General features: G+C 37.3%; 1 protein-coding gene and 1 long non-coding RNA gene across 7 annotated transcripts in view; one reads left to right on the forward strand and one right to left on the reverse strand.

Moving 5' to 3' along the window:
• Positions 1-3,119, reverse strand: part of dachd (dachshund d) — a 138,093-nt gene extending 134,974 nt beyond the window's left edge. For all 6 annotated transcript variants that reach the window (XM_073845240.1, XM_073845239.1, XM_073845238.1 and 3 more), the window contains exon 1: positions 2,403-3,119. In XM_073845240.1, coding sequence (XP_073701341.1) covers positions 2,403-2,968 — 566 coding nt within the window. In that variant the 5' untranslated portion in view covers positions 2,969-3,119. The remainder of the gene's footprint in view (positions 1-2,402) is intronic.
• Positions 3,120-3,303: 184 nt separating this feature from the next.
• Positions 3,304-8,749, forward strand: LOC141340316 (uncharacterized). The gene is made up of 2 exons (XR_012356555.1): positions 3,304-3,430; positions 8,056-8,749. It is a non-coding gene; the product is annotated as an uncharacterized lncRNA (long non-coding RNA).
• Positions 8,750-12,563: the final 3,814 nt, after the last annotated feature.

A 12,563-nucleotide genomic window follows, 5' to 3' on the forward strand; every position in this document is an offset into this window, starting at 1 on the left:
GGGAATTCTTTTAACGTGAGCAGACAAAGATGTAAGGCCGCTGTTATCCCATAGCTAAGAGGATTATTAGCAGTTCTTCGGTACTCAAGTCAAGCAGCGTGCTGAAAAAGTAAGACCACTACGTTTTAGCCCCAAAGGGTACAGGATTTGAACACATCCCAAGCCAGACTCAAACTTGACCACTCATGCTGTTAGCATGTGCACACACAAATGACTTTATTGTACATAAACTAAATGATCCATCCTTCAAGTCACGTCCACGCAAGAGTTATGACTTAGCGTGCTGACCTTCTCCGTACGGAGAACCAAAACAGATGTAGATACAATAAATCCACACTGTAAATAAGAGCCAGTGTGTTTGTGTTCCATCTGAGCAGATACCTTTGTCCATACAAATGATGTAATCCTCCAAATGGGAAGCAGACATGGAGAAGGTGATTGATTTCAGCATAACACCGGCAGTACCAGGTGCTTTCAGAGACAATTACAGGCCTCTCTATGCAGCAGTAATAGGCCAGCACTTTAGCGTCATTAAAGCAATGTGTAGCACTGCATTATCCTTTAACCCCATCACTGACCACTCTCCTTCCCAGCCCCGGAGTTCAAACCACACACTCCATCACTTCAGGACCCTGGGACGGGCCGCACGAGGAGGAGGGGAGCCGGACTGAATGCAAGCTCAGGCCCAGAAGGAGCTCGGCACAGACAGACTGAGAGCAGACTGCTCCATTAGCACCGCTGCTGGACAAACACACATCACACTTGATATAAAGCTAGAAGGGAATATTTACAATGCGCATTTTCGGATAAAAAAATATAGTAAATATAGTGTACAATGAACTGCATTGAGTGCAATGCATTTGGTTTTATTCTCCAGCTGTGGCATTGAGAAATCCAATATATGTGGTTTAAAAGAAAGAAAAAAAGGAAATTGAATTTGTCAATAATTGTATAAATTTAGCAAAAATATGTCATGTGTTTTTTTTTTTTTTAAAGAAAAAATTTTTGAATAAAAGTGGTTTTCCAAAACTAGAAAATCATATTTGGAGTGTGTGTTATTTTTATAATAGTTATATATTGTGTATAAAATGTATATGATAAAGCTAGTTTCTGTCAGATTGCATATTTCGATGTAAATCTGCAATTTGTCACAATATTCTCATCAACTACTTGTGATTTAATTTTCAGTTTTTATAGCACTGAAAATTCTCATTAAAAAAATATCTGAAATTGTACAACAGCCGAGCTTGATTTGCTGCATGCAAGGTGTTTTATGTTTTCATTTCAGATGAGCTGTCAACACCTTGACATTTTTAAATTAGCTTACTTTTTCTAGTAATTATTGGGCCCATTCAGTTGATCACTAAAGGGTGACATTAAAGTTTCAGGGCGAATTATTCACCGATGTTACAAGCAGTAATTGTTTCCTGTGTGATTTTGTACCTTGAAGCACTGTATCACTCCTGCCATTAAGTATACAAGCACTTATTGACTATGATTTGATTTTTCCCCAGAGGAAGAAAAGAGCAGAAAGAAATGTCTGCCTATAAATACAACTAATACATAAGAGAGAACATCTATTATAATCATTCTGACAAGCGTGCTTATTTTAAATCTGCTCAATAAGAGAAAACCATTTCAAATAAAAATTTCCCCATATGCTCAATACAGCAAACACAAATGCAGGGTGACTTAAAAACATCAAATTTGTTACTAGCAAAAATATATAAACAAGAAGAAAAAAGCTTTCATGCTCTACACATAAACCTGTAAATGATTTCCACTAAATACATTTAAGGCCAACTGACATTTATGAATTATAAATTCTCGTAAATATTTGGAAAAAGTACACCCTGCGTTTTAAATGCACTACAACAATTTAATAAAATGTTTGCATTTATTATATTCAACTTTCTACCATTGCAAAAAGTTGAGTTAGTTACATTATAGTATTCTAGTATTTGTTGCCAATTTTTCAATATTTCTTATTCTAATTATTTTAATGTTACAAGAATGAGAAGTGTTTCTTCAATGGTTGTTTGCAACAACTCACATTCAGCAAAGACACCTCTATTTTTTTTTTCTCTGTAGATTTTTTTAGTTCAGAGTTCTCACATTATAAGTAAACATGAAACTACAGAATTAAAGTTTTTTGTTAAATTAAAAAAGGTTCTCGTGTGACATCAAGAGTGTAAAATCATTTGGGAAACTTTATTTTTTTAAAGTGCAAATACAAATCTTAAAGTACTTGCAAATATCCTGTACATTATTTCCACATATTACGCAAAAAAGTAGCTACGTTAGTTTTACTACCCATACTTTTCTAAAGAAAGGTTTACTTCACTTCTTATCCAACTTGTCTATTGATTATTTGTATCAGAGCACTAAAAGATTGTTCTAACCTGGCATTAGTGCAGTCGTTGTAGAGGGTCTCGAAGTCTTTTCTGGAGATGAGTTTGCAGCGGTTGACCCCGGGCTGGATGGCCCCCAGTCCGCGCAGGATGCGGACCTGCTCCACGTTACACACCACCGGCGTGATCTCCAGCCGCTTGAGTTTGGTGTAGACGGTGTGCAGACCCCCGACCAGGTGTTTGAGAAACAGGTCAAACGCCTGGGGCAGGCAGATGAGCTCCTGTCCTTCCACCGTGAAAGAGGCCACCTTGGCGCCCCTGAGCTCCACCATCCGACACTCATTATTCTGCGGGGTGTTTTCAACAGGAGACGGGGTAGAATACACGGGCTTGCCGGCCAGTGGGATGCTGCTGGTGTTGGTGCTGATCAGATCCGTGCGGAACAGATTCTGGGTCGCTGACTGAGAAGGAGACGCAGAAGTGGCCGAAGGCGAGGATGATGATGCTGCGGTCGCGGAGCATGATGATGATGATGCTGATGATGCTGACGAAGAAGTTGAGATCGGACACGGCTGGACCAGAGCCGATGGGGGAATCAGCGTAGCCGGTACGGCCATGGTGTTCTGCACCTATCAAATAAGTTCAGACGGGAAGGAAAGCCAGTATGCAAAAGTAGCGCAAAGAAGAAGAAATCCACCCCGAGTGCGCTCCGCCGACGCGCGAATGGATGTGGAGAGGTGCCGTGCTGAAATTAGGGCTCTGAGAAAGATTGAGAGAGAATGACAGGAAGAAAATGAGCAGAAAAGTGTGCCTCTGCTCTGTGGATGAGTTGTTGTTGTCACAAGGTACAGAGAGGGAGGAGCCACAATCAGCCCTTTGAAACGGAGACATGCACAATCTAATGCGACCCTAGTGGAACAGCGTGCGGAACATTTCCAGCGTGTACTTACAGCTTTTTTGCGAGCTCGGATGAAACCTGCGCTTCTTCTAGGAATGTTCTCTGAAACTCATCTTATTACGAAGAGCTCCTCTGCTGCGTGTCAGGACGCCTCTCGACTATTATTGTTCATTGTTTGAAAGTACGTACACTTCAAGTTCACACTTTTTGAGTGAGACAATAAGCATATAAAAAGGTAAAACTTTTTTATGATTGTAATAATACTGCATACATTAATAGAAAACATATGAAGAAAAACTATAACGATGTGTTAAAAATGTATTTGTTGTTGATTTGAATTAAACGTATCACTGATACAATTAACAGAAGTATAAATGCATAAAGTACTGTGAATTGAATTAGTATTACGTTCAGAACTTAAGGCGAGTTACCGGAAGGCAGACCAGTGTGAGTTGTAACACCATCAGTTTAACCAATTAGAAATGAGCTACAGGGGTGAAATTACTTCAAATATGAGCACCGTCCTCCTGAGGTGACGGTTAAAGCTATGAGAGGATTTACAGGACAAAAAAAGTAGCTAAAGTAACGTTTCAGGTCTGGCGTATTTAAATGTGGGCCTGACACAGAACTGGTATCATCTGAATCTGTTGTTTAATTATATGGCATCCACACGAGTTTTCATGTACAAAATAATAATAACAGAAATACGTATCAGCAGACAAAAAAGGTCATAAAACTTACTAAAGGTACTTCTGAATCTACAAAAATGCATAAAATAGGTCAGTGTTGGCCACATTACACACAACTGTAAAAGTGACCAGCACACACACCTACTCAGACATTATAGCCCATGCATGTTTATATTTCTTGAAATTTTTAATTTAAATATGTTTTAAAATTTTAAATACATTTCTTTAAAACCATACAGATGTAGGGACACAAAAATTCAAATGTATGTTTTCAATAAGTGTAACTGTACAACCCAGCACAGTTCATTTGTAAAAGACAATTACAGAAACACTGTCTCAAAATTCGATACAGAGCAACAACAAATGATTACTTTTTGTTTTGTTTTTTGAAACAAAGTGTTATCTCTTTCTGATATATAAATAAAAGACCCTAAAAGTGTATAATACTGTTATTTTGCATGTCTCAGTTTGCTTTTTCTTCAAAGATCAAATTCAAACATACAGAACTCTACTAAAGCAAAAACAACGTGGAACTTTGAAGTGTGCACTTTCAGAACCTATCCAAGTAAACTTTTAAGTTCAAGTCTGATCTGATCTGCTTTAGGATAAGCAGAATGCCATTTCGGAATTGTCATTCAGGCACAGAGGTAGCATGTAGTGTAAAAATCAATATCCACTTAAAATTCATAGCCAGACAAAGTTGCCCTTTATGTTGCTAACCTTTGCTTAAATATGCATCATATTAAGATTTCATTAAAAACAATGAATGTCATGATAGTTTGCCAACAATTTTTCATGTTAGCATGGGGTTAACTGCAAATGATGGCCATAAAATTCCACACAAAGAACTGCTAGCAGACATTCGTTTAGAGAAGAATGATGATAAGACAAAAAGGCATCCACAAACGCCACAGGACCTCTATGATGTCTCCAATTCAGAGTCTCTTAACAAGCTGGGTGGGCCTGATGAATCAAACTCCCATTAGAACAACAGTCTTTCAATAGACAAACAGCAGGATGCACAATGCCGAGAAACTCTCAGTTGTTCACTGCATCCTAACTTTCAATGTTCAATTAGTTTTATTGGTTAAATTAGCAACGTCTGCAATCTTTATGTACTGGGTAAATGCAAGCATCACGGCAACAAAAGAGCTCCTCAATCTCGCTCTTTAGAAGAAGCCATTCTACACTGAGCCAAGATGAGAGGAATGCTACACGATAACACAGTTCACCTGAAGGAACTTCACACCAACAGTAATCAAGAGGTTACGTACAACAAAGAACAGATGGAAAACGGCTGAGAACGAATGTTAAACTGTTTTAATTAAGTCCACTTCAAGGTCAACAGCATAGAAACGACATGCCCACCTTTAATTAGACAGTCATACTTAATTTTCCTCCATATCCGCCTTTTCTCCTGAACACAGAAGCCTTGCCCGACTGGAACAATGCTTTACATTTCCGGTCTCTCGTGTTTCTAGTCAAATTAACATATTTTCAGATTGAATAACATAACAGCAAACCTATAAAAATGGTTTGAAATGGTCTGTAACTCACCTGTCATAGTTTAAGTGGGAAAATGACATGAAGCAACACAAGGTTATCTGCACTGAAAACAGATGAGGGCACATATCTTACAGTACGTATATATACAGCTCCCGATCAGGGTGAAGTTTGCAGGATTTTGTCCACAAAATGATAAGAGCACACATTATTTTAATATTTCACACACAGTATTTTAACTTAAGCGCTACAAGCCATGCTTGTTTTCTTTTGTCATTGTTTACACAAGGTTTACAGCCCTGGACACAGACAGATTTGCTGGTACACAAAACAAGTACTTTACAGGAATTCCTTAAGCTTATTCCTTAAGGCGAGACACTGCAGGTGAATAGGGGGAAAAAATGAACTAATAGTTATCACCTTACTTACCCAGTTGATTGATAATTGCAAAAAATGTTCTAAAATGTTAGGTTTAAATATGCAAATGAGGCATTATTTAATGAAATATGCACTAATTTGCATATATTTCTAATACAAAAATCTAAACACTGGAGGAAGTCAGTTTCAAAATTCTTGATTAATTTTTTGACATATTAGTTTTTACAGAGGGAATCTGGGGTTTTTCATTTCATCACATCATAATTCAGAAAAAACAGGAAACACTATATTTTTTACCATTTTTGGGGAATAAAATGTATGAAATCAAGCAAATTACAGTGCCTTGCAAAAGTATTCATACCCCTTCATTTTTTTCACATTTTGTTTTGTTGCAGCATTATGTTAAACTGCTTTAAATGACTTTTTTCCCACATCAATCTACATCTCATACACCATAATGACAAAGCACAAAACAGGTTTGTAACAACTTTGCAAATTTTTGGAAAATAAAAAACTGAAAAGATCCCGTTGCATAAGTATTCATACCCTTTTCTGGGACACTCGAAATTTAGCTCAGGAGCATTCATATTGCTTCTAGATGTTACTACACTTCGAGTGGAGTTAAACTGTGGCAAATTCATTTGAATGAGTATCATTTAGAAAGGCACACACCTCTCAGAAAAGGTCTAACAGCTGAAAATGCATATCAGAGCAAAAACCAAGTCCTGAGGTCAAGATAACTGCTTGTAGAGCTCAGTGACAGACTTGCGTTAAGGCAATAATCTAGGGAAGAGTTCAGAAAAAAAATCTGCTGCACTGAAGGTTCACAGAAGCATGTAGCCTCCATTATCCATAATGGAAGACGACTGGAACAACTAGGACTCTAGAAAATGTCTGCCAGACCCCATCCAAGCTGACAGAGCTTGAGAGGTGGAGAGGTGAAAAGGTGAGGCAAAGAATGGCAAATAATTGCTAAATGCAGATGTGCAAAGCTTGTCACATCATACCCAAAAAGACTTGAGGCTGTAAAGGTGCTTCAACTATGTATAGATAGAGTTATACTGAGAATACTTATGCAATGTACTTATTTTAGTGTTTTATTTTTAATACATTTGTAAAATTTGCTAATCTGCTTTTTGCTTTGTCATTATTATGGTGTATGGAGTGTAAATTGATGTGGGGGAAAACTCATTTAAAGCAGTTGAACATAATGCTGCAACAAAACAAAATGTGAAAACAAATGAATGGGTATGATTACTTTTGCAAGGCACTGTATATATGAATAAATCTATACCCACCTTCAGGATACAGACAAGAATAAAAATGTAAAGTTTGGTGTGTGTAAGTGCTACTGAAGTGGAGATTTATGGCTCAACGTAGGAAAATAAAACGGCCTTTAAAAATATGTATTGTAATCGAAATCTATTGACACAAATGGATAAAGTGCTATAAAATAAACACTTAACAGTATTTTTCGGATGTTTTCTTTCCACTAGTCTGAAAAAACACTTTATGAAAAACCAAAAAGCCCAAAATCTCAAACTTAACAGGTGCATGAAAAAACATTTAGTTATATTGAAAAAGTTTTAGTTTAATTACTTCAGTCAATCTTTTTTACCACGTTTTAACACAAATTTCCATGAAGGCCGAAACACGAGAGCAGTCAAACGAAAATTAGCTCCATCACGGCGGCGCTCATCTGTTACTCAAAGAAAAAGGTGGATAAAATAAAAAACATTAGTGCATGTATTAAAGTTGAAAGCCCTTAGTTAAGTCAAGATGTTCCCTCTTTAAAGGAAAAAAAGTGTCATTACGGAATACCAATGTGTTCACAACATTGGCATTTACACTATTAGTTCTCGAAAAGGATCCGATCCATCAGGAAGGCAAACGGATGACATAAATGCTACCATAAAGGCTACCACAAATGAAAACAATCTGACTGTTTGATCGCGATGGATAAAATGCTCAATTATCATCTGAGGGAGCATAAGGGGTGTTCTTTGTTTCTATTCTCATTTAAATGGTTTCTAAATAGTGCTTGAAGTTAGTCAATGAGATTTATGTGTTTCTTCCATGTGTTTATATGATATCAGAGGCCCATGATGACTGCTGGGGGATGACATGACATCGCTAATGAGGAAAGGCCCATGACAAGACCACACGCACAAAGGTTTGATGGCCCAGTAGCGTTGATGACTAACTCGTTCCATTTTGTTTATGGTATTTGTTACAGGGCGAACAGGCAGCAAGCATCAGACATAGATGAACCATCAAACAAGCTGAGAACAATGCGGCTACTTTCTTTCCTAATCCCGAACTCACCGGTTAGAGGACGAGCGAACGCAGAGGCAGCGGGTGCACCGAGTTTCCCTCCATCTGTATGAATCACCATAACGCTAATGGATCGGTGTTTAAAAGTAGAAGTACGATATGACGCGCGTATGATCAATGGCACTGTATGTTGTTTGATATAATAATTTATTCAGCCTATAAGGCTTTGATAAAACAATGTTGAAAAGCAATTTAAATTAAATTCATTTAAATGTCAATTCTCATGGTTAGGATTTTTCTATAATTGGCTATTTAATTAAAATAATTTTCACAGTCATTAATACAGCTCGCAACTTGTAGTGCACTGACATGTTTTAATTACATGGTATTAACAAAATTGATATGCTTTAGAAAGCATGGTGAATAAGAAATAATTACACCAATCATACATCATCCCCCTTATGGACATTAAGAGTATTTCAACATAATTGATGAACTTTGAAAAGGGAGATAAATAACTTTAATTGCATCAAATGGGCGTACCTGGTTCAAATAGAAACAGCCGTCACTGCGTTGCAACATATTGGCAGATTCCATTAAATGCAAACCTGCTTACCGTCTCATCTGATGAATAAACATGACTTCCATGCAGTAAATATTTGGGTACATCTGCAAGTGTTGTATGTCTGTCTTCTGACTCACGTTCATTACTCACATTGTTTCTTTTTTGGGGGAGGATGCAGCTTAAAATGCTGCTCAGACAAACAGAGTGCAGAGTGAGACAAATACTTATTGATTTTGAATATTTGTCTCCTCAAGGTCGCATGCCATTGACCCCATCCATCCGGAGATGCCCCGGCCACACACACACACACACACACACACACACACACACTATGGCAGAGGGCAGATGACAGAGTAACCACAGACAGTTTTACCCTTAACTCACCAAAGGCTGGCCCCCAATGTCACCCACCGCCGGTCAGTAGGAGAAGGACTGCAAACCTGTAAAACAGAAATAACAAGTTTAAAATAGTTTAATAATAACACTAGTGCAGTCAAAATATTAAAACAATTACAAACAATGCCTTGCATGGTTACTCACATCCAGTTCATTTTTAAGGGAAAATGGCAATAAAGTGCCATTAGTTCATGTTAGTATTTTTTATTACAGTATTTTATTGTTAGTTAATAAAAATATGACAATAATATGAACAGATACCACTTTTTATTTGTATAATGCATGAGTAAATGGTAAAGTTAACATTAACAAAGAGTAGTAAATGCTCTGGAAGTATTTTTTATTTTTAGTTCATGTCAACTAAAGTAATTAATTAATGTTAACAAATACATCCTTACTGTAAAGTGTTACCAGAAAAATTAAAAACATGCAATAAGAAGGGTACAACTACTTTTACTGTGCCCAAAGTGTATGATAACAGAAAAATATATACGCTTGTATTTTACATTTATGGAGCAACAGATTTTGTGCAAAAACAAAACACAGGGCAAAAGGCTCACAAGCATGGGGAAAAAGGCACATGGTACTAATACAAATACTTTAGCTAAAATAATGTGTTTTTTTTTAAATAATGTCTGAGTTAATACTTAATACAGCAAAATTTGTAACTATTTTCTGCTTATTTTGATAAATCAAAGATTATTTTTTGTTCAATAAATATACTCTTATTAAAATATGTTGAAATAAAACAGATTTTAAAGTACATAAACAAAATCATTTTAAAATGTAAAGATTCTGAAAGCGATGAAGGAGATCCCATAGTAATTTAATATAGATTTACAGTAGTAACAACAAATTATATTTTATTTTATGATATTAATAGCATGTTTTTAAATATGATGGTTTCATTCTAAACATGGTGATTATCTTTAAGATGGACACCCAATGTAATATATGATATTTATCATCTGAATCTAACAATGTCATGTCAACAAATAGAAAAGTCAGCCATCTATTAATTATCATGTTAATTATTGTGCCTTTTAGCCCCAACAGTAGGGGTGCTTTTTACCCTAAATACTATACTTTTACATATTCTTTCGTTATTTAAAAACTGTTGCTTTAATTATTTTAAACAAATCTGAAAATCATTAAGAAGACCTTTTTTCTTAAGATATAGTCAAAAATTGTAGCAATTCCGATTTGCCTCAACATTTTTAAAAACATCAAATATTAGATCAAGTAAACGCAGAATCGACTTTGCGCTGCTGCCCGCGATCGTGTCAAGCATCAGACAAAATTGCATGTGTATCTTGAAAAGTGGATGTTTTGGATAGTGAAACCAGCAAGTTTTTTTTATTAGAAATGACACAGATGTCTCGCAGAAGATAATAAGACGATGTACAAGAGGCAGCATTGTGGAATTACTCATCTTTTATTTACATTGGAACAAAATGTGGCATGTCCAAAATTATTCATACCCTTCTCAGTAATCAATAGAACAGCCTACGCTACATCATTGTGGCCAAACAATTCAATTTTTGTTTCAACTGACCATAAAACAGAAAACCAGAAGTCTTCTTCTTTGTTCAAATGAGCATTTGCAAAGGCCAAGTGGGCTTTTGTGTGCCTTATCTGGAGAAGTGGTGTCCTCCTTGGAACCCAATGGTGTGCAGTGTCCGTTGGACTGTCTGCCTTGAGATGTTGCCACCAGCAGAGTGGCCACATCTCAATCATCTATCCTCCTGGCCAGCACAGGTGTCACTTTTGGCTTCCGACCATGTCCTCTGAGATTTTTCAAGTCTTGTATTTTTTAATAATACTTTGCACTGTAGCCAATGGAACTTCAAAACATTTCGATATGGTCTTATAGCCCTTTCCTGACTTGTGAGCAGCCACAATGCGCAGCCGCAGGTCCTCAGTGAGCTCCTTTGTCTTAGCCATGACTGTCCACAAACCAACAGCAGACAGCTTGGACTATTTGGAATGGTATAGAACTTTGGTTTTTCCCATAGACTGTGACAGTTTGCAAAGAGTATGAATAATTTTGCCACCTTTTGTTCAAATGTAAATAAAAGCTGAGAAATATTTTTTTCCACAATGATGCCTCTTGTACATTATCTTATTATCTTTTGGGAGAAGCCTGTGTCATTTCCGGTCAAAAAAAAAAAACTTGCTGGTTGAATAAAAGTAACTTTAGGTCAGAATTTGCCAAGGCTATGAATAATTTCGGGCTTGACTGTATGTAAAGAAAAACAAATATTGTCACGGGAGAGATGAGGTCTGGGTCCAAAAGCAGGATGAGTAATTTTAATGAAACAAATACAAATAAACAAACAAAAAGCCAACACGGCAGAATACAACAAACTCAAAAGAACCAAAACAGGGAACAAAGTCTAAGGCCAGGAATCTCAGAAACACAAAATAACATGCAAGACAAAAGACAGTACAGGAGACAATGCAGACATGAAGCAGAATGAGCAGTGAGGATACTTATAGTCTTGATGATAATTGTGAACAGATGTGGGTGATCAGTGCTGATGACAAGGACAGGTGGACAATCAAGGAAGTGCAGTGTAGGACAGCGACCTCAGGTGGCTGAGGGAAAATCCACAGCCCCGATCATGACAAATATAGAAAAATACACTACCATTCAAAAGATTTTGTAATTAATAATTTTTAGTTATTTAACTGTTCTTAACTATTACAAAAATCTGTTTCAAATAAAGTTTGATAATAAAATACGACTATTGACTGTTCCAGTTAATAAAAGTATGACTGATGATTGTTAGGTCCAGTAAATTATATTAACAGATACAACTTTTGATTTTAATAATGCACAAGTAAATAAAATGAACATTTACAAAGATTAGTAAATTCTCAATAAGTGTTTTAGTTCATGTAAACGTCTTGGTTACGTATGTAACCCTCGTTCCCTGAAGGAGGGAACGGAGATGTCACGTCGGAGACCGACAAATTGGGATATCGCTTTAGAGATACCAATCCTCTTCGTGTGTAAACTAAACGAGCCAATGCACATTGGCATGCATGATTGCATCCAGCTGTCGCTGATCACAGCGTGAGCATAAATACACAGCAGGTGCAATGCATAGACAGGATTTCGCTGAGGAGCCGAGCTTGGGTCCGGCCGCACAGCGGTGGTACAGCAGCTGAGGCGACGGGACGTGACGTCTCCGTTCCCTCCTTCAGGGAACGAGGGTTACATACGTAACCAAGACGTTCCCTCTCAGTCGGTCTCTTCGACGTCACGTCGGAGACCGACGAATTGGGATCCCTAGCAAAGCGCCGCAGCTGCTGCCCCCCTCCAGTGTCCTGAGCAAGCCACCTGGCCTCCAATTTTTGCTAAGGCCAAGGGCGGATCAGAAAGACCAGTCACTGTATAACATAGCACTACCTACTTAGTGAAGCTGGAGCACTGGGAACAATGCCAGCAGGAGCAGAGTCTTCATAGAGAGATACTTCAGCTCGACTGACTGTAAAGGCTCAAA

This window comes from Garra rufa, chromosome 8, assembly GCF_049309525.1.
Source record: "Garra rufa chromosome 8, GarRuf1.0, whole genome shotgun sequence".
Taxonomy (NCBI): Eukaryota; Metazoa; Chordata; class Actinopteri; order Cypriniformes; family Cyprinidae; genus Garra; species Garra rufa.